Source organism: Cynocephalus volans, chromosome 15, assembly GCF_027409185.1.
Source record: "Cynocephalus volans isolate mCynVol1 chromosome 15, mCynVol1.pri, whole genome shotgun sequence".
NCBI classification, from domain to species: Eukaryota; Metazoa; Chordata; class Mammalia; order Dermoptera; family Cynocephalidae; genus Cynocephalus; species Cynocephalus volans.
The window spans coordinates 86,188,100-86,207,129 of NC_084474.1; the positions used below are offsets into that span (position 1 = coordinate 86,188,100).

Here is a 19,030-nt window from a genome sequence, read left to right on the forward strand (position 1 = left end):
GCGTGAAATATCTTTGAGGTTCCCTTTTCCTTTTAAAATGCTCAATGATTTTATGTTCCATCTCACAGTATACCGCATTTGTTTCACTCTAAAGTGTTTTGCTCCCAAGTCTTTAAGTAGAATTGATGTTCCGGGAAGATGTTATCCCACGGGCATCGCATGGACAGTTTGCAATTGTGGCCCATCATAAACAAGCGAGGACAACATGCCGTGCCTGGCTCTTCCATGAACGTGGCAGCAGGGCCCCTTGGAGAGGAGCACTGGGGCATGCGGGCGGGCACTCTCTGCAGGCCTGCGCAGGGGGGCTTGGGCCAAGGGACCGCTTGCCTGGTGAAGCCCTTGCCTGACACAGCTGTCCAGAGAGCTACACAGAATACTCTTCCTCTGTCTTCCTTTCCCCAGGGACTACTTTATCACCTGCCCCGTGATCGACTTGGCCATCCTCTGGGCACGGCAGGCCCGAGGAAAAGTCTTTCTATACCATGCCCCTGCAAGCTACGGCCACAGCAGGTAAGGTGGCTGTGTGGCCACAGAGGTATAGGAAAAGCAAGCAGTCTGGGAGGGGTCCCCGTCACTGCTGTGATTTATAGGGAAGCAGAGAAAAGAGGGCAGGACTGAGGCACAAGTCCTGGCTCAATGACATGGGACACTCACTTAATCTCTTTAAACCTCAGTTTTATCTTCTGAAAAAGGGAATAATAGTAATAGCCACTTTATCTCGGGTATTGTAGACAGGGAAAGTAAAAGACATAGAGAGCATTGAAAAGTGATGCCATCTGGGGTCAAGGGCATTAATTACCCATGTCCATGGTCTACTTTATGGGCAACAGAAAGATGGGGTGAAGGAACACCAGCGTCAGAGGCAGGGTCCAACTCCCCCTTTCACCAGCTGTGCCCTCTTGGGCAGGCTCCTCTGCCTCTCTGATCTGCAGCATCCTCATCTATCAAATAAGTCTAGTAATTTCCCTCTCAGGGTTGGCATTAAAAATTATCTGGAACTTAAATTATCCAGCCCATAATAGGGCTTTCACCTGTGTTACTTTGGATGGCATCAAGGGAAGTCTTATAAACATACATAATTTGTCATTATAATTGGCAGTGTCCATATAGTAGGCTAAATAATGACCACCTAAAAATATCACATTCGAATCCCTGGAACCTGTAAGTGCTGCCTTATAAGGAAGAAAGGGTCTTGACAGATGTGATTAGATTAGGAATGAGGAAGTTATCCTGGATTACCTTGGCTGAGCCGTAAATGCAATAACAGTATCTTTATAAGACAGAGGCAGGGGGAGGTCTGCCACACATAAGAAAGAAAGCCCTGTGACCACAGAGGCAGAGATTGCAGGGATGTGGCCACAGCCAAGGAATGCTGGCAGCCAGCAGAGTGGGAAGAGCAAGGAATAGATCCCCCCTAGAGCCTCCGGAGGCAGTTTAGCCCTGCTGACACCTTGATTTGGACTCAGCAAAACTGATTTTGGACTTCTGGCCTCCAGAACTAAGAGGGAATACATTTCTGTTGTTTTAAGACACCAAGTGTGTAGTCATTTGTTACAACAGCCACAAGACACTAATACAGTCCCCAAGGCATGCTAATTTGCCCAAAGCACCCATTATTTACCTGGTTACCCCCAAAGAGATGATTCAAGTTTTAGAGCACTCCAAAAAAGCATTCAGAATCCTTGTGAGGTTGGTTGGGTTCAAACGGTTATGCCTATTACCAATGAGAGCGTCTTCCTCCATTTGGCCTTGGGCTGGGCAATTTATAAACAACATGAAAAGGTCACTCACAGTTTGGAGGCTGGAGGTCCAAGAAGAAGGCACCTGAAGAGTCACGTGCAATGAGGGCTTGCTCCCTGCTTCACAGATGCCACCTTCTAGCTGTGTCCTCCCATGGTCAAAGGGACGAACAAGCTCCTTAAAGCTCCTCCATAAGGGCATGGATCCCATTCATGAGGGCTGCACCCCCATGACCTAGTCACCTTCCAAAGGCCCCACCTCTTAATACCAACACCATGGGAATTAGATTTCAACACATGAAACTTGGAAGGACACAAATGTTCAGAACAAAGCAGAGTCTCATGTTCAGAAATTAAACCTGAACCCCTCAAGGACAAGCAGCTGGGGAGGTACAGAGCAACCTCTTACCCACCGCTTCTCTGAGCATCAGAGCTCTCTTCCCACTAGACCACTTGGTCTCTCTGCTTAGAACTACTTAAAATTTCAACCCTATCCACCTCCTAGATTCCAGCGACTGCCTGCAGCTTAGGGGAGGAAAATAAATGGCAGGCCAGGCTCCTGGTGTGGAGGCATGTGGGAGAGCAGGAATGTGGGAGAGCAGGAATGCAGGAGAGAGCCATGCGGCTGGGAGATGAAAGGGGCCTCGCCATCTAGTGGGCTGTGGCCACCCATGGCCAGGAAGGCCAAGCATGGGAAGTCGCCCTGAGAATCAGCACTGCAGTTTAGCCAGGGTGCTCAAGAATTCACTCCCAGTGCACTGGTCCTTTTGTCTGGCAACCAAACAGGAACCCAAAGGAAGATGCCTGCCTCCCTCTCATGATAGAGATTGTAACAAAAGGTGTTAAAACAACAAGCTTAGTTCAAGCCTTAAACATGTGCATGCACCTTTGGACCCCAGAATGTACAGTAGTAAAAAAAAAAAAAAAAGGAAGAAAGAAATACGTCTGCTGCATGAATGCAAAAACAGTCAAAGCAAGAGAAAAGGAGAGCATTCATGTGGTTCCAGCCAGAATCTGCAGTGCTCGAGCCCCACCTGGGCCAGGTTCACAGGCTGCTGTAACAAAGTACCATGAACTAGATGGCCTAGAGCAACAGAAATATATTGTCTCAAGTTCTGGAGGCTGGAAGTTCAAACTTGAGGTGTCACCAGGGCTTCCAGGGAAGGATGTGTCCCAGGCCTATCTCTAGCTTCTAGTGGCCTCAGGTGTCCCTTGGCTTATGGACGGCTGTCTTCTTCCTATGCTTCCTTCCATCGTCTTCCTCTGTGCATGTCTGTTTCTCAGTCCAAATTTCCTCTTTTTATAATGACAACAGTCATATTAGATTAGGGCTCACTCTTAACTCGATTATGTCTGTAAAGACCCTGTCTTCAAATAAGGTTCTATTTGAGGTACCTGGCGTTAGGACTCCAACATACTTTTTTTTTTTTTTTTTTGTCTTTTTCGTGACCGGCACTCAGCCAGTGAGTGCACCGGCCATTCCTATATAGGATCCGAACCCGCGGCGGGAGCGTCGCTCCCAGTGCTGCACTCTCCCGAGTGCGCCATGGGCTCGGCCCTCCAACATACGTTTTTGAGGGGGACACAATTCAACCCTTGAAATAGCAGAGCCCTGCCAAGAGGCTCCTGAGTGGCAAGGACCCAGGGTGGTCTGTTTTGGACCTGGAATTGGGGTGGTCCTCGAGAAGCCATCCTTGAACAGAATCAGATCATGTCCTCAGTCTCTGGTGGCCAGTTTGGGCTTCTCTGTTGCTGAATGGGCTTCCTCACGCCCCTCCAGGATCCACAGGGATCCACTACTCTGATCCAGGGGCCTCCTGTGAAACAAAGCCACGCTCAGGCACCAGATCCTCCCAAAGTGCCTCCAAGTCTTCAGGGCTCTCGGCACTTCTGGGCCCAGTGACCCTCCTGGCACAGATGGGGACTTAGTAGGTGTTCAGGAAATCATGCTGAAAGACAGCAGCTGGCCTAACCACCTCATTTAGCAGGTGGGGAATGAGTCCTTTTCATCCTACCTTTTAGGATCCTTGGGCTCAGTTTTGCCATCTGAAAAATGGGAGTAGGAGTAGGGAGGTGGGAGAGGTCCCAAGCACTGATTGTCCACTGGGGTCTATGGAGCCAGGATTCCAGGCTTCCGTGAGGAAGAGGGTGAGATGGGGGCGGGGTCTGAGTCTCCCAGCCCCTTTCTCTCACAGACTGAGGTTTGACAATATGTCACAGTGATGCAGTTTAGAACGGTATGAAAACCACTGGGCTCAGCCATCTTTAAGGCAATTTCCAGCTCACAGGTTTTATCATTTTTGGAGGAAAGAGACACTCAGAGTTACTGAACCATTTTGTAGTAGAGATGTCGCTACTTGTATAAGGCAAAGCAATGTCCTGGTTAAAGACAGCAACTCTAGCGTCTACTACTTTTCGCAAGAAACATGCCCTTGACTCTTATCAAATCAGTGAGCTAAGGCAAATCATGTAATCTCCTTGGTGACTCAGTTTCTTCATCTGAAAAATGAGTATAATAATAGGACCTACCTCAGAGGGTTACCATGTGCACAAATTTGTATGTAGAACAGGGCCTGGCAAAAAGTAATTGCTAAGAGTGTCCAGAGTGTCCCGTTATTCTCGGCCATCAGAATGCATTCTTGACAACCCCGTGTAGGTATCTTCTCTCCACCACAGTGCAGTATGGCTCCATCTATGCAGTATATACTTGAATCAGTGAATGAATCACAGAAACTAACTTGCTTAATTGTTGGCAAGTTTATCTTTTCATCTCATAAAGACCTCTGTGTGTGTGTGTCTCACTCTTTCTGTCTGCCTTGGAGCTGTCACAGTTCTCATTTTATTTCTGGCTCACATCTACATACTTAAAAATATGTGTGTGTAACACTTTCAGCCATCTGTCTTGTACCTCCACTTCTGTTAGCATATATTAACTTTCCTGGCAATAGCTAGTGAACAGAACACAGTGAATTATTGCTTTCTAATGGACTGTTGTTAATTGATCAAAAATAGTGTGGTTTTCTTACTGCGCAGCTGGATTATAGGTGAGATTTTTATTCCTGAAATGGAGGGCAAACTTCTGTAAGGAAAGAATAGGTATAATGACTGAAGAGGAGACAAAGAAACTAAAATTTATAGTGTGAGAAGGTTTGACTTTGAAATTCAGATTCAAAGAATTGCTGACTATGGAAGATGGTCTCATATAACTCCTTCATTTTACAGATTAAAAAAAGAGGTGGGGGATGAAGGAATTGGTAAAGAGCCATGAAAAATGGTGACATTGTGTATTGTTGAATATGCTAATTGTCCTGATATAAGCATCACATATTACACACAGGTACTGATATTCAACTGTACCCTCAGATATGTACAATCAACTATGTTACAATAAAGATTTAAAAAAAAAAAAAGTCCAGGGGGGTGAAGGGATTGTGTCCCAGTCCCAATGCCAGTAAGTGGCAGTTTGGACCCATGCCCTCTTTCCTGCCCTGTCTCCAGTTTTATTTCAATGGCACCCATTTCAACCCAACTGTATGGAGTGCTTGCTGTGGCTAGGTCCACTTACTAGCTGTGTGGCCTTGGGCAAGTCGCTTAACTTCTCTGAGCCTCCTCACCTATGACAGGGAGATTAATAATACCTGTCCAACAAAGCTGCTGGGAGATTTCAGGGTGACAGTGCCTGCATGTTATTTAGCCTGGAGCTGGCCTTTGGGTTGTGTTTGTGTGTGTCTGTGCATGAAATATCTGGCAGCTTTAATTACTGAAGCTATTCACACAAAGACAAAGCTTTCTTTTTTTCACCAGCTTTCTCTTGTTCAGTTCTGCCCATTGGAGAAACTTTGGGCCAGTTTCTCCCGTGGTTCTTTTCTATAGCTCTCTGTCTCAAGAAGTGGGTGACTATACTGTAGGGTTCCTCACCTGGGGCCAGGTAATTCTTTGTTGTGGGGACTGTCCTGTGCATTGCAGGATGTTTAGCAGCATCCCTGGCCTCTGCTCACTCCATGCCAGCAGCTCTCATCACCTAAAGTGTGACAACCAAAAATGTCTCTGGACATTGTCAAATGTTCCTGGGGGCATGATCACCCCTCACTGAGAACCACTGCTGGAATCCATTAAAACTGACATTATTACTAATAGCACTTGAAAGGAAGTGGTGGCCCCTCTCCCAGATACCAGCCCCAAATCAGTTCAGACCCCCAGATGCTGCCCCTACTCCTATGGAGCCCCCTTGGGCAGATGGCCATTGTACCACAGAATCAGAGTGGGGTGGCTCCAGCACTTCTTGTTACAAAGCTGGACTGGAAGAGTGGCAGGCCTCTCTCCCACATTCACACCAGGCAAGGCCCTGGACTACTGTCTCCTCCCATATCCAAGGACCTAGGTGTTCTCTCAAAAGCCTCCTGTCGCCTGCTCAGACAACTCTCAAGGCTCCACCTGCACACTGCCGGAGCCTTTCCTGCCTGCCAGTCTCCTGAATTTCTAACCCCTTGACTCACACTTGGTGTCATTCTCTCTAGACAGCCCCTTCCGAAGGACACTTGTCCAGTGAATCCAGGGGGGACCCCACCTGTGTTCTCACAGCTCATGGCAAAAATCTCCCAGACCCTGTGGCCAGCCCAGGTTTGGGGAGCCTCACCTGCAGCCTTTCTTTGTACCCAGTCTCAGCAGTGGAAGGGAGCATGATTTGTGCTCGGATGTCACCTGTCCTTAGAGGGCTCTAAAGCTGGCACTGCCACTTACAGTGGGCCTCTCTCAGCTTTAGGCTCCTCGTGCATATAGAGGAGCTGATAACAGCACTTTGGCTCACTGCAGGAGAGCGTCAGGATAAATAGCACAAGGCACGTAGATGGCCTAGCATCCAGGCCTAGATGCCTGGAGTACAGTTAGCACTAACCAGTGACTATTATTAATATCGCTTAATGGATTATGCTGGAAGACTCAAAATTACAGATAACCAGATCCTAAAGAAAGTTCCAGACACTGTGGGAGGATCTGTGGCCACTTTAGACAGTATGTGGGGATTTCTGGGGACTGTGCCAACTGTGGAGACCATAGTTTCCATGGAAATTCATCGTGAGGCTATGTGTGGGTTATCGCACTTGAATTGTGTGCTGCGTTGGGGTGCTCATACTGAAGCCTTGTTCTCCAGGGTCCTGGCATGTGATCCCCACATCTTGATGGTGCAGAAGATGTTTTAGAGAGACCACGTCTGACTTATTTTTGAATGGAGGCTGGTGTAGGGCTCTTGTAATTAAACACCTACTTAGGCTCCCTGTAGGGTGTTTACTTTTGGGAGAGGGAGCCCAGTATAGTGAAAGCACACATCCTTTGGGGTTAAATCAACTAAAGTTTTAATCCCATCTCTTCCATCTGTTAAACGTTTTCATTTAAGCAAGTTTCTTAACCTCAATTTCCTCTCTATAAAATGGGATGGTTACATCTACTTCGTAGTGTAAAGATTTAGGGTAATGTTGTTATGCACCTGGCACGTTGCAGATGTTTAGTATTCAGCAGCTTAGGGTTAATTGACTTTTAGAAAAAATAAGGTCTTGATGGGAAAAAGAAATCAAAATGACTAAAGAGGCAGTAATGTTCCTCCTTTATTGGTTGTCCCAACCCTGGAAAACAAAGTCATAAATTCTAGGCTGTAGACATTCTGTACACCACTACATTTGCATTCTAGACATTTCTTTGCATTCCAGGGGCCTTTAACGTTCCAGATTCAAAATATTATCTTCATAGTGAACTGTCTTGGTGAGATTGCTGGAATTAACAAGCCAAAGAAAATATTAAGTGGTTGGATTCTTGAATTGTGTTATCGGCCTGACTACAGCCTGTGTGATTAACAAGGTTATTTCCCAGTATAGATGGAAATCAGTCACTTTCTGAAACTGACCACTTCCATCCCACGGCATATCAGGGTTTATACTGTATATCCTCTTCAACATTGATTTGAAAAGTATTTACCTACTGCCTGCTATGCTTCAGCTCCTCTCCCAGGTCCTGGAGACAGAGCAGCCTATATGGCAGGGAAGGGCTGCCCTCCTGGGACTACGACTGTGGTGGGGGCTGGGACGGATGGGGGTCTAAGGATAGGGTGCAAAGAACATGCAATGCATGCAGAAATAAGCAGACGTTCAGATGACAGCTCTAGGAAGAGGGTACACTGGGGTGCTGTGGTCAGTGGTGAGGGAAGAACGTTCCAAAAAGGTGACATTTGAACTGAGAGCTGAGAGACAAGAAGGTGTGATCCTTGTGTAGAAGGAAGGAGTGAGCAGTCCCCAAAGAAGGTTCATCAAATGCCAGGGCCCTGAGGTAGGAGAGAGCTTGGTATGTTTGAGAATAAAGAAGGACTGGAGAGTGGGGAGCTGTAGTCTACTGAAGAGGAAGAGAGTGTTTGAAGGTATGGGGAAAAAACATAGGGTCTTGCAGTTCACATAGGAGTTCATAAACTATGGCAGGCAAAAAGACAGCATTTTATCTGAGTGTGATGAGAAGGCATTGGAGATTTTTAAGAAAGCATGTTATATGCGGGTATTTCAAATAGTTCATGAAAAGATTCATATTATCTTTCAATTCTATTCTTCCTTAAACTTTTTGAATTACCCTCATATATAATGCACAATGGTCTTTTTATTCACAGCTCACTGAAACAGCAGCAATCATTTTGTTTTTGTTTTTTTTTAGAAGGAAAGTCCATTTATTTTTTTATTTTTATTTTTTTTGTCTTTTTGTGACCGGCCACACCGTGCTCAGCCAGCGAGCAAACCAGCCATCCCTATATAGGATCCAAACCCGCGGCGGGAGCACCACCGGCGCTCCCAGCGCCGCACTCTCCCGAGTGCGCCACAGGGTCGGCCCAATCATTTTGTTTTTTAATAGAATGCAGAATAAAAAACCTGTTATCCAATGTAATGGTTGGTTAGTCAGAAAGTTAATTAAAATGACAGCTTGTGAAAAATGAATAAGATAGCTATATACCTTAAATATTTTAATTTTAGGCATATAAACCAGCATTCACTTGCCATTCTTTCGGTGCAGGGTCAAAGGCTCAAGTTGGAAAATGCTGTTTGGAGTTCTCCCTTTGAATTTCTTGCAAAACCATAAACATAGTGCATGATCTATAATTTCCAGTTTTGGGTTCTTGAAAGTGGGGCATTTGCTTGTATTCAGTGAGTTTAATTAAGCTGTATAATCACAATGATAAATACAACTAGCGTTGGCTCTTGGTAAACACAACTTAGCTAGTGAGAATAGAGGTGTTGAGCCTAGAAAGTACAGCTTTTTCTAGGTAGCAGTTGTTCTGCTTTCTGGAGGGGATAAAGTGTTCAGGTTAATCCGCATGTCAGTTGAAAGCTTCATCCTTACTGCAAAACAGTATATCGTAGAGCTTTGCTGGGCTCTTGGGAATTAGAGAAATATTTTAAGTATTTCATCTGGGGCCAAAGGTGGGACTTTATTATTTATAGTAAATTGGGGAGCTCATTTTTAAAAGATTGCTTAGCAAATCCTTTTGTAAAGCACAAGCCATTTGGAAATAATTACGTCCTCACTAGTTCATAGGCAGAATCTGAAATTTGCATATTAGATTTGCCCAAAAAGTGGCATACTGAGAGGCTTCTATTCATAAGTTATTTCACAATTCCTCAACTTCTCAGGAAAACAACAAAACAAAACAGAACAAGATGCCTGGGAAGCTGAAAGACTTCATTCCTCTCTGTTTCCTAATTTCCTGTGGAGGAAGCTATCTAGAGACACCAGCTAGAGATAAGAAAGGGAATATATTTTATGGGGATGAGGTCAGCATCCGTAGTGGAAACCCGTGTCTTGTTTCTGTCAAGAACGATCCTCCGCACTCCCTCACCTCACCTTGAGGGGAGCCCAGCCTCAGCCATGTGGTTTTGGGCTTTTGGCATGCTGGGCTGCAGGCTTAGCCACCCTGCGAGGCCACAGTAGCACCAGCAGGATTTAGGATAGCAGGATGCTGAAGGTAAGGTTTGGGCCTTATGTGAAAAGAACCAGTGTTCTGTCTTACCTGCACCATTGCAGCAACCCACGACCTCCCAGTCCTAGTCTTCCTTCCCACTCCACTTTACTCATTGTTCTCAGAGAAATGCAGCCATAACTTGCTTACTGAGAAATCACCAATGTTCCCAGCCCCCTTAAGATGTGACCCTCAATTCTTCTGGCCTTGGCTCTCACACCTTTCACAGATTTAATGGTTTCCACACTTTGGATTTTTCTGGACCAGGAAAACTTCCAATTTTACTTCTCAGCATGAGGCATTTCTCAGCAGGACCTGTGAGGCCCAGAGCCTTGGGGACCCTGTTACCTGCTGCATGCACCAGCCCCTCACCTGCCCTCACTCACCCTGCACTCAGCCACAGTCTCCATTCCAGTCTTCATACAAAGCAGAGCTCATCCAAAACTTAACAAGTGCTAAGTCCCTCCAGCGCCCTACCCTGCACATCCACTCGCCAGCCTGCCCGTCTGTGGAGGCACACGTCCACCACGACTTCCTTCCATGAACTCCACTCTACCTGCTTGTCTGGAACCAGTGGTGTCTCTTTTCTCTCTCTTCTGATGGTGCTTTGTAAATAATGCTATCATTTGGTAGACATCTAGCCAGCTACCTTACAGCTCACAGCATTTTATTTTGAAAACCATTGGCTCTCTGCATTCCCTGTTAGACTGTGAGCTCTTCTCTGCAGAACAGCCGATTTATTCCTCTTTACACCCTCGTCAGCTGCTTGGGTCGTAACCTAGAGTTGGCATGCATCAAATGTGGGAGATGAGGGGCTCAGTCCTGACATCCCATGTCTCATTTGCACAGTCCTCACTGAATGAATGGCATTCACATCCTACAACTGAAACAAAACGTGTGTACGTACACACACGGACATAGAATCATCCTCAGTGCTGTGCATGTGGCTGGCCAGTTCTCCCACGGTCTGGCTAGATGTCACTTTACCCACATCAGCAACATGAACTCTTCCTTGGATGGCAGTTGATCAATATCAGAGGGATTTCCACCCACCCTCCACCTGTGAGTATTTAACAGGGATGGTCAGATCCGTTTCCTGATAGGAAAACCAAGGCTCCAAGGGTCAGTGGTGAAAGTGGGACTTGAGCTGATCGTGCCCAGCTCAAACAGGGAGCTTTTCTAGGCCCCTCATCTGCCTCTCCATGTGACGGTGAGAAGACCCAGAACGGGCCTGAGCAGCGGGTGAGTACCTATGAGATCAGGGAAAAGTTCAACAGGAGTATGATTGCCAAAGACAGCAAATGACCACTAAAAGCCGAATACAAGCAGCCTAACCGTATACTTACTCAACCGTCGTGGGTTCGGGCGTATGACTGATCAGTGATCAGACAGCACAGAGCAAAGAAGCCAGATCAGCATGCATCAACTCTCTGTCCCCATCTGCTTGGCCACGCAGGTGACAAGCTTCTCCTTTTACCTCGTCAGGCCCTGGCGTGTTCTTCCCTGTCTCCCTCTGCTGATGCTGAATCCAAATCCCCTCTTCTTCCTCCAAAGGAGCTGGGATTCTCAGCCAGTGCCTAGATTCACTGAAGGTGGTCTTCTGATCCCGAATCCCCTCTTCTGAGGATGTGCTATACGAGGGTACTTCAAAAATTTTGTGAAAAAATAGAAATAAAAGATAATATGAATCTTTCCTTGAGCTTTTTGAAGTACCCTCATGTGTCACTCCTCCAGATGTCTGCCTTAAACTGCTCAAAATAACTCCAGAATCCTGATAGAGATCAGCTTTGCTACGGAAAAAAACAAAGCAGAGGTTTCCATACATGCAGGCTTTCAAATTAACCAGATCGGACGGGCTGGAATGCCAGGCAGCACTCTGTAAACTTTCTAAGGTCACACACAGTGCTGGGCAAAGCCAGGATCTTTCCCTAGCTCTGTGTTCGATGACACCACTTTGGTAGTTTGAAATTGGCTATGGAGGAAATATTTACACCACGGAAACTGGCAAATGCTACAAATAAGAGCCAATTGTTAAACATTTACTAACACACCATTGGCACAGACTTTCTTGAGAACATGATGAAGACTAATGGAGATTCCTTCAAGAAAGGTGCACATATATACAGTTTCACAAGATTTTGCATAAAATTTCAGGGAACTCATGGACTTCTGAAACCCTATAATGGACCCCTCAGTTTAGGGACCCTCCACTCTTAAGCTGTCAGATGTCTCTCACAGGGAAAGGAAAAGGGAATGGGTGTATGAGCTAGAAACTGGGTCACAGATTTAGAATATTTTATTGCTAAATATCATTCAATGTGTAAGGTAAGTGTGATTGTGTCACCATTTTACAGATGAGGACACTAAAGCCCAGAGAGGTCATGCATCTTTTCCAAGATTGCACAGATATTAAGTGAGTCAGCTGGAATTTGAACTGAGAACTCTGGTCTCGAAAGTTTGTCTCTGTTCTATAGACTGCTTGGAATGCAGCTTTTTTTATTTTTGAAGAAAAAGTAGACAAGGCCACTATGGTTGGCAGAATAATGGCCCCTCAAAATGTCCATATCCTAAACCCTGACACCTGTAAATGTGTTACTTACACGGCAAAGGAACCTTGCAGATGTGACTAAGGTTAAGGACCTTGAGATGGGAGTTTGTCCTGGATTACCCTGGTAGGCCTGTCTTAGCACATGAGTCCTCAAAAGCAGAAGAGGGAGGCGAAAAGTGAGTCAAAGAGATGCAGCGTGAGAAGGACACGGCCACCCTGAGCATGGAGGAAGGGCCCGAAAGGCAGCCCTGGTTGCCAGGGACAGCCCTCAGTTACAGCCAGCAAGAAAGCAAGGACCTGGTCCTTTGCTTCAAGTAACTGAATTCCGCCACAAACCCGAAAGAGCAGAAAACGGATTCTCCCCCAAAGCCTCCAGCAGGAACCAGCCTGCTGACACCTCGATTTAGCCCAGTGAGACCCGAACTAGACTTCTGAGCCATAGGAACTGTGAGATGGTAACTTGTGTTGTTTTAAGCCCCGGGGTTTGTGGTGGTTTCTTAGGGCAGCAATAGCAAACTAATGCAGCCACTTTCTCTCCAGGACCTCTCACCTTCCACCCTGCAGCGAAGGGCCGAGCAAGCTCCATGGGGGAGAGCAGCAAGGGTGGCCGCCATAGCCCTGGCTCCGGGCTGCACTATGGCCAGCACAGGAGGGGCGTTGCACCATTGCCAGGAGTCATACTACCTATTCTCAGGGCTGCTGAGATAATGAGAGTGAAAATGACTTGTAAACTACTATGTTGGGGTCTGCATGAGAGATTATTTTTCTTGCCACTATTACCACAACTTCTGTCTGCCTGGCATTTTTTGTTTTGTGTTTATTTTCCCTGTATGGCTCTTAATACTCTATTAACCATTTACATTATTACTTTTTAGTGATTCTCAGTCCCCTGCCCATAGGTAGATTAAACATAGCACAACTTGAGGTCCAGGACACTCAGGTTTGAATCAGACTGTCCCGTGTCTTGGGCTTCTCCCATTATTTTTCTGAGCCTCGGGCCATCTCCTGGAAGGTATGTGGATGGTAGTATTCACTTCTCCTGAATGGTGGCCACTATGCTGTCAAAGGTCTGCCAGGCACAGTGGCTGGCCCATCGCAGGTGCTCAGGAAACGGTAACTGAACAGATGCTGAGCAGAACTGGCTGCAAAACAGGCTTCTGTGGCAACCGGGGAATCTGAGGCTCTTTTCTGAGCTCCATCACAGATGCTTCTGACATTGGACAAGGGACTTAGCTCTTTGAGTCCCAGCATCCTACAGATTTCAATGACACTTGCCACTTGCTGCTTCTCTCTCTAGCCAAATAAAGCTTAAACCTGCTCCGAGAGGGCCCAGGATACCTGAGAATTGAATGAAGAGACACCGCAATTGTGACTGTCATGCTCCTCTTCCTAACTGTGCTGTATATGGTACATGGCTTCGTATTCCTTCCATGAGGCTTTCCAGTGTAGGGACCCAATACTGACAAATAACCGTAACCTCAATCATAATAACTGGCATGTGTAAAAACACTTGTTTTGGATAAAACTTCCACCTGCAATAGCTCATTTAATTTGGTACTTTATTATGAGGAAACTGAGACGTAGAGCAGTCAAAGGACTCAACCAGAGTTACACAGGCAGTAAGTTACAGAGCTGAGTCTCAGATGAGGGGCTCAGTTTATGTCCACTCTTCTGTGCTTACTGCCAGTCACATGTATACCTGGCAATAATTCTTATGGCCTTAGTAGAAATACTGGCCCCTGATTCCTCAGAGGCCTCCAGGCTAAGCAAGTTGTCTGGGCATCTGGCCCCAGTGTTAAGGAAGGGTCCCTGTAGCTGAGCTGTCACCACAGTCCCTAGCCTGAGCAGGGCAGGGACAACAGGGGAGATGTGTCCTTCACTTGAAATGTTCCCCTCGAAAGCCCTGAACTAGAGAATCTTTTCTCCCAGATCTCTTGGGCAAGCACAGTGAATCAAATAGTCAAGCTATCTCTTCACAAAACGTTGGGCTGCACTTCATAAAGCTTAACCTTCATCCAAACTGCCTTTCTCAGGGACCCACCCCGTTGCAGCCCTTTCCCAGAAAGGCTGTCCATGGACATGTCTGCCCAGGACACCAGTACAGATGAGAGCCGCTGGCAATGATCCATACCCTGGGTCACAAATGCCACCATTACCTTAAAGATGTTTTTTACAGCAGGAGATCAAATGATGTGTTGAGGAAGAACTGGGCCACACACTTAGTAGTAGGTTCCCACTACACACACCATCTTACTTTGATCTTCATGATAGCCCTGTGAGGTAGGTGTTTGTATACACAGTCCATAGATGAGGAGGTGGGGAATCAGGGACATCAAGGAACTTGCCAGAGGTCACCAGCTTGAAGGTGGGGGAGCCAAGTCTCAGGTATGATGGCCCTGGGCTCTCATGCCTTTCATTAGCCTCGTGCCTCCTGGAAACTTCAGCCCTGATCTGCGTCTGCTGTTAGCTTACTGCATGTCTCTGAACAAGTCAGGAAACCTCTCCGGACTTCATTTTCCTCATCTGCAGAATTAGAGGTTGGCTCTTTTGATAAATTGGGGCCGATTACAAGATTAGAGGGCACAGTCTTCACACAAGACCTCCCTTACTTCTGACACCAACTGCAAATTCAGGGGTTCTCCAAACCACACTCAGTTTCAATAATTCACTGGTAGGACTCAGAATTCACTGAATGCTGCTACCTTCATGGTACTGATTTACTATAGGGAAGGGACATAGATTAAGATCGCCATATGGAGAGAGGTATAGCAGAGCCCAGGAAGGCTCCTAATGTGAATTTCCACTGTCCTCTCCCTGTGGCGTCAGGACATGATTCTCTCTGTGTGTTGACGTGTGACAGTACATACCAAGTACTGCCAACTGGGGAGGCCCACCCAGGCCTTGGTGTTCAGGGATTTTATTGGATCTCTATTAGGTGGGCATGATTGATTCATTGATCGCTCATGTAGTTAATCTCAGTTTACAGGTTGACTGGCCCCACATGACCCAAAGCTCCTACCCTAAGTCACATTGTTGGTCTTTGTGGCATGTCTAGTCCCCACCCTAAGACTGTAGGTTTTGGTCATATCCACACTAAGATCCAGTATGGCCAACCTCTGCCCTAAACAAAGACACTCCTATCAGGTCTGACATAGATTCCCTCCCAGAAGCCAAAGGCAAAGGCCAGACTCTCTTTGAGCAAAGCCAGTCTTTACTACGCAGTTGCAAAATCCCTTCCAGCTTTTCCTCTCTAATACTCTCCCAGGCCCACAGTGTTCAGTTGCACATCCCATGTACCATGGGCTCGCCAGTACCTGCTCCAGCTCCAGCTCCGTGCTTCATACCATTGGACTGGCTTCCAAATCTTTATTCCCATCTGTCTGCTGCTTACTAGATACTTAATTCAGTCATAACATGTATTTGTTGAACAACTTCTATGTGCCAGGGTGGGCTACATGGATAAATGTCAACCTGGAAGAGTTGTGAGAGTGTGAGTTACATACAAACAAGAGCAAAGTGCAGGGAAGGGACTCAAAATAGAGGCTGTACTTGTTACTTTTTTCAGTGAATGGACGGACACAGAAATACTCAGTGATACCTTCAGTATCATGTCATGGCTGGAATACAGTCAACAGAACGTTCTCCTGGAAAATTGCCTATAGGCATCATTTCAAGAGAGTTCAGTGCTCAGCATGGTTCATGCTTCCACCAACAGATGTGCCATGGGTCTGCCCCAAGAGGCCATTGGACTAAAGGCCAAGCCAAATCTCTACTAAACTGAGCTCTAAACAGGAATCCCAAACAATGTAAAAAGAGAAAAGCCATTGCATAGCGGGGAATATAGGTTTTTGGCTTATTTGGTTTTTCCAGTGGGTTATCACTCCTTTAACTTTAGCTTCTTCTTTCCAACTGCTGTCTCAGCCTGGAATCGCTGGCAGATGTTCAGTATGCCTTCGGGCTTCCCTTCCAGCCTGCCTACGAGGGGCAGTTTTCTCTGGAGGAGAAAAGCCTGTCACTGAAAATCATGCAGTACTTTTCCAACTTCATCAGGTCGGGGTGAGTGGAACACTTGTCCTGGTTTCTGTCCTGTGCCTCCCCTCCCCCTCCCCTCAACCTGGAATGCAGAGGCCACATTTTGTGTCGAGGGATCACCTTTTCTCCCTAGACCCTGCAGTCACTGGCCACCAGTCTCCCTGTCTCAGTCTCCCCCTTGTAGCCAAAACTACCTTTGCACAGGTTAATCTTCATGGAGAAAGGTTCCAATCATACTGCTCTCTAGGTCAGCTACATTTGGTGGCTCTAGATCAGTTTCTCAGCCTCAGCACTGTTGACACTTGGGGCTGGACAAGTCTTTGTTGTGTCCTCTGTGTTGTAGGATATTTAACAGCATCCCTGGCCTCTACCCCCTAGATGCCAGTGGTCCTCACCCCTGTTCCAGTTGTGAGAACCAAAAATGTCTCAGACATTGCTGAGTGTCCCCCAGGGACAAACCACTGGGAGGAGCACCCTCTCTCCCCCAGGGGGGTGGCACTGCCTTAGATAATCACAGTATGTGTAGATGCTCAGGGCCCCTCTGCACCTATCTCTAGACTCCCTCCTCCCCGGCCTCCTCTGCACAGTGGCTCCTCCCTGCTGTCCCCTCCTTCTGGCAGTTTGTTTCCCTTTGTCTCTTTCCCAGATGTGCACTGATCACCTACAACTGCCTAGGTCCCCTAGAAAGGTAAAAAGGGAAGAGTCAGGGCCCGGCTACAAGCGCCTGACAATCTGAAACATAAAAACCCACCACAACTCAAAGCAGGACAAACTGAAACTTTGTGCAGTTTGTTATGGGAGTTGAGTGGAAAAACACATTTCTTTTACATGGGGTTTCACAAAATGTTTCACTGAGGAAGTGACGTTTAAGCTGGGCCTTGAAGGATGAATAGCATGTTCATAAAAGCAAAGGCAAAGGCCCTCGGGGGGGCACGTGGGAGCACAGGTGGGGTGATGAGAACACCCACCTTGTGTGGTTAACACCAGGGGGTCTGCGGGGCTGGTGTGGAGGTTACATAGGGGGACATGCTGGGAGACGGGACTGGGCAGCACGTTTGTGAAGAAGCCTGTGTCTGAGCAGATGTGATGTCCCCTTCCTGGACAAGTTGGCCTGTGGGTGGCAAACAGTTTCCTGGCTCTAGATTCACCTCCTGCCCAGGCCTTGGACACACAAGGGCATTCCACAGACTGGCTATAGCCCAGACCAAAGGACATCAGGATAGAAAGGGACACCGTGACCTCATGAGCATTCAGAAAGACAGAAGGGCAACACTAGTCCTGAGTAACGTTCAGCTCATGAACTCAAGGTCATTCCTTCCCCAGAAATGGCCTAAAAAAGGGGAGCTTGGGGAGTCTTTCCATCCCTAGAGCTTTGTAGTGCTGCAGTTCAGACCACAACTCTGGAAGCCAGGCTGGGTGGGTTCAAATCTGGCTTTGACACTTAAAGATGTGCAATGTGGCCCTCAGGACCAATCGCAAATGGGAAATGATCCCAAGTGATACAGGAAAAGACCAGTTTCCCTAATGGGTGTTCTTTCTTCTCATTTTCCCAGAAATCCCAACTACCCTCATGAGTTCTCACGGAAAGCACCTGACTTTGCAGCCCCCTGGCCTGACTTTGTCCCCCGTGCTGGTGGAGAGACCTACAAGGAGTTCAGTGCCCTGCTCCCCAGTCGGCAGGGCCTGAAGAAAGCTGACTGCTCCTTCTGGTCCAAGTACATCCAGTCTCTGAAGACCTCGGCAGGTAGCAATGCCTGAGAGCAGGTGGGGGCCCCATGGAGGGGGCTGGGCGTTGATCTCAGCATCTCCTGAGCTCTCTGGGTGGCAGGCCTGCTCGCTGCGTTGGAGACCTTGGTCACTGTGTCAAGGCACAATGCCTTCTCAGGAGGAGAACACAGGCTGAGGGGCTTCTCTTTACCAAGTGCCTCCTGTTCTGATGGGGGACTGGGAGGGTAAGCAAGAGAGAGGCACAGGGAGAGGACCTTGGTGGGACCAGGGGCAGGAAGGGCTGTGGGAGGGCTGTGTGGTGAACCAGCATCAGGGCTTCTAGCCTGGGTTGTTGGAGGACGGAGAGAAGGTAGGAGCTTGGACCTCACCCTCGCAGCCCTTGAATGGCTGCATAGAAAATCTTGGAGAGGCCATGCTAGCCAGGTAAAAGTGGGCATTTCCACCTCTTCCTGCTCAAGAGGTTTTAAGGAGAGAATATGAATCATAATGAGGACACTGGAGATATAGAGATAACCATCATGCTTTAAAGATGCTTCCGGAAGAGTGTGGGAGTGAGTGACATAACACAGTGAATGTCCTTTGGCTCTCCTGGTGCCATGGTAGAAGTCTGCAGCCACCCTAATGGGAGCCCAAAGGAGGGAGGACTCACTTCTCCCTGGCACATCTGGGAAGACTCCCCGGGAAGGTGATGCTTGGTCTCGGGTTTTCAGAATGACAAGAGTTCTTCAGGTGGGAAGGGATGGGAGTGGCACATTAAGTAGGGAAGTGACCTTGTCCTGCAGTTAGATTCTCAACTCTGCTTTTAGCTCCCAAGGCCAGGTGGCTCTCTGTTGACACACCTAAGTGCCACTGTACCCTTAGCCTGTCCCTACAACCAGCGGTGAATCTGGTGCTCTAACCTCTGGAAGTGCCCCTCTGTAGGGCATTGGTAGAAAATGCCCTTTGGAGGCTGGAGTCTCCTGGGGCCGAAGAGAAAGGGGGTAAGAAGGAGACGTCCTG

At 47.4% G+C, this 19,030-nt stretch overlaps 1 protein-coding gene across 1 annotated transcript in view; it reads left to right on the forward strand.

The window, feature by feature from the left end:
- The window catches only part of TG (thyroglobulin), a 241,191-nt gene that overhangs the window by 222,000 nt on the left and 161 nt on the right, over nucleotides 1-19,030 (forward strand). The window contains exons 45-47 of the mRNA XM_063079279.1: nucleotides 403-510; nucleotides 16,193-16,327; nucleotides 17,857-18,047. Coding sequence (XP_062935349.1) covers nucleotides 403-510; nucleotides 16,193-16,327; nucleotides 17,857-18,047 — 434 coding nt within the window. The remainder of the gene's footprint in view (nucleotides 1-402; nucleotides 511-16,192; nucleotides 16,328-17,856; nucleotides 18,048-19,030) is intronic.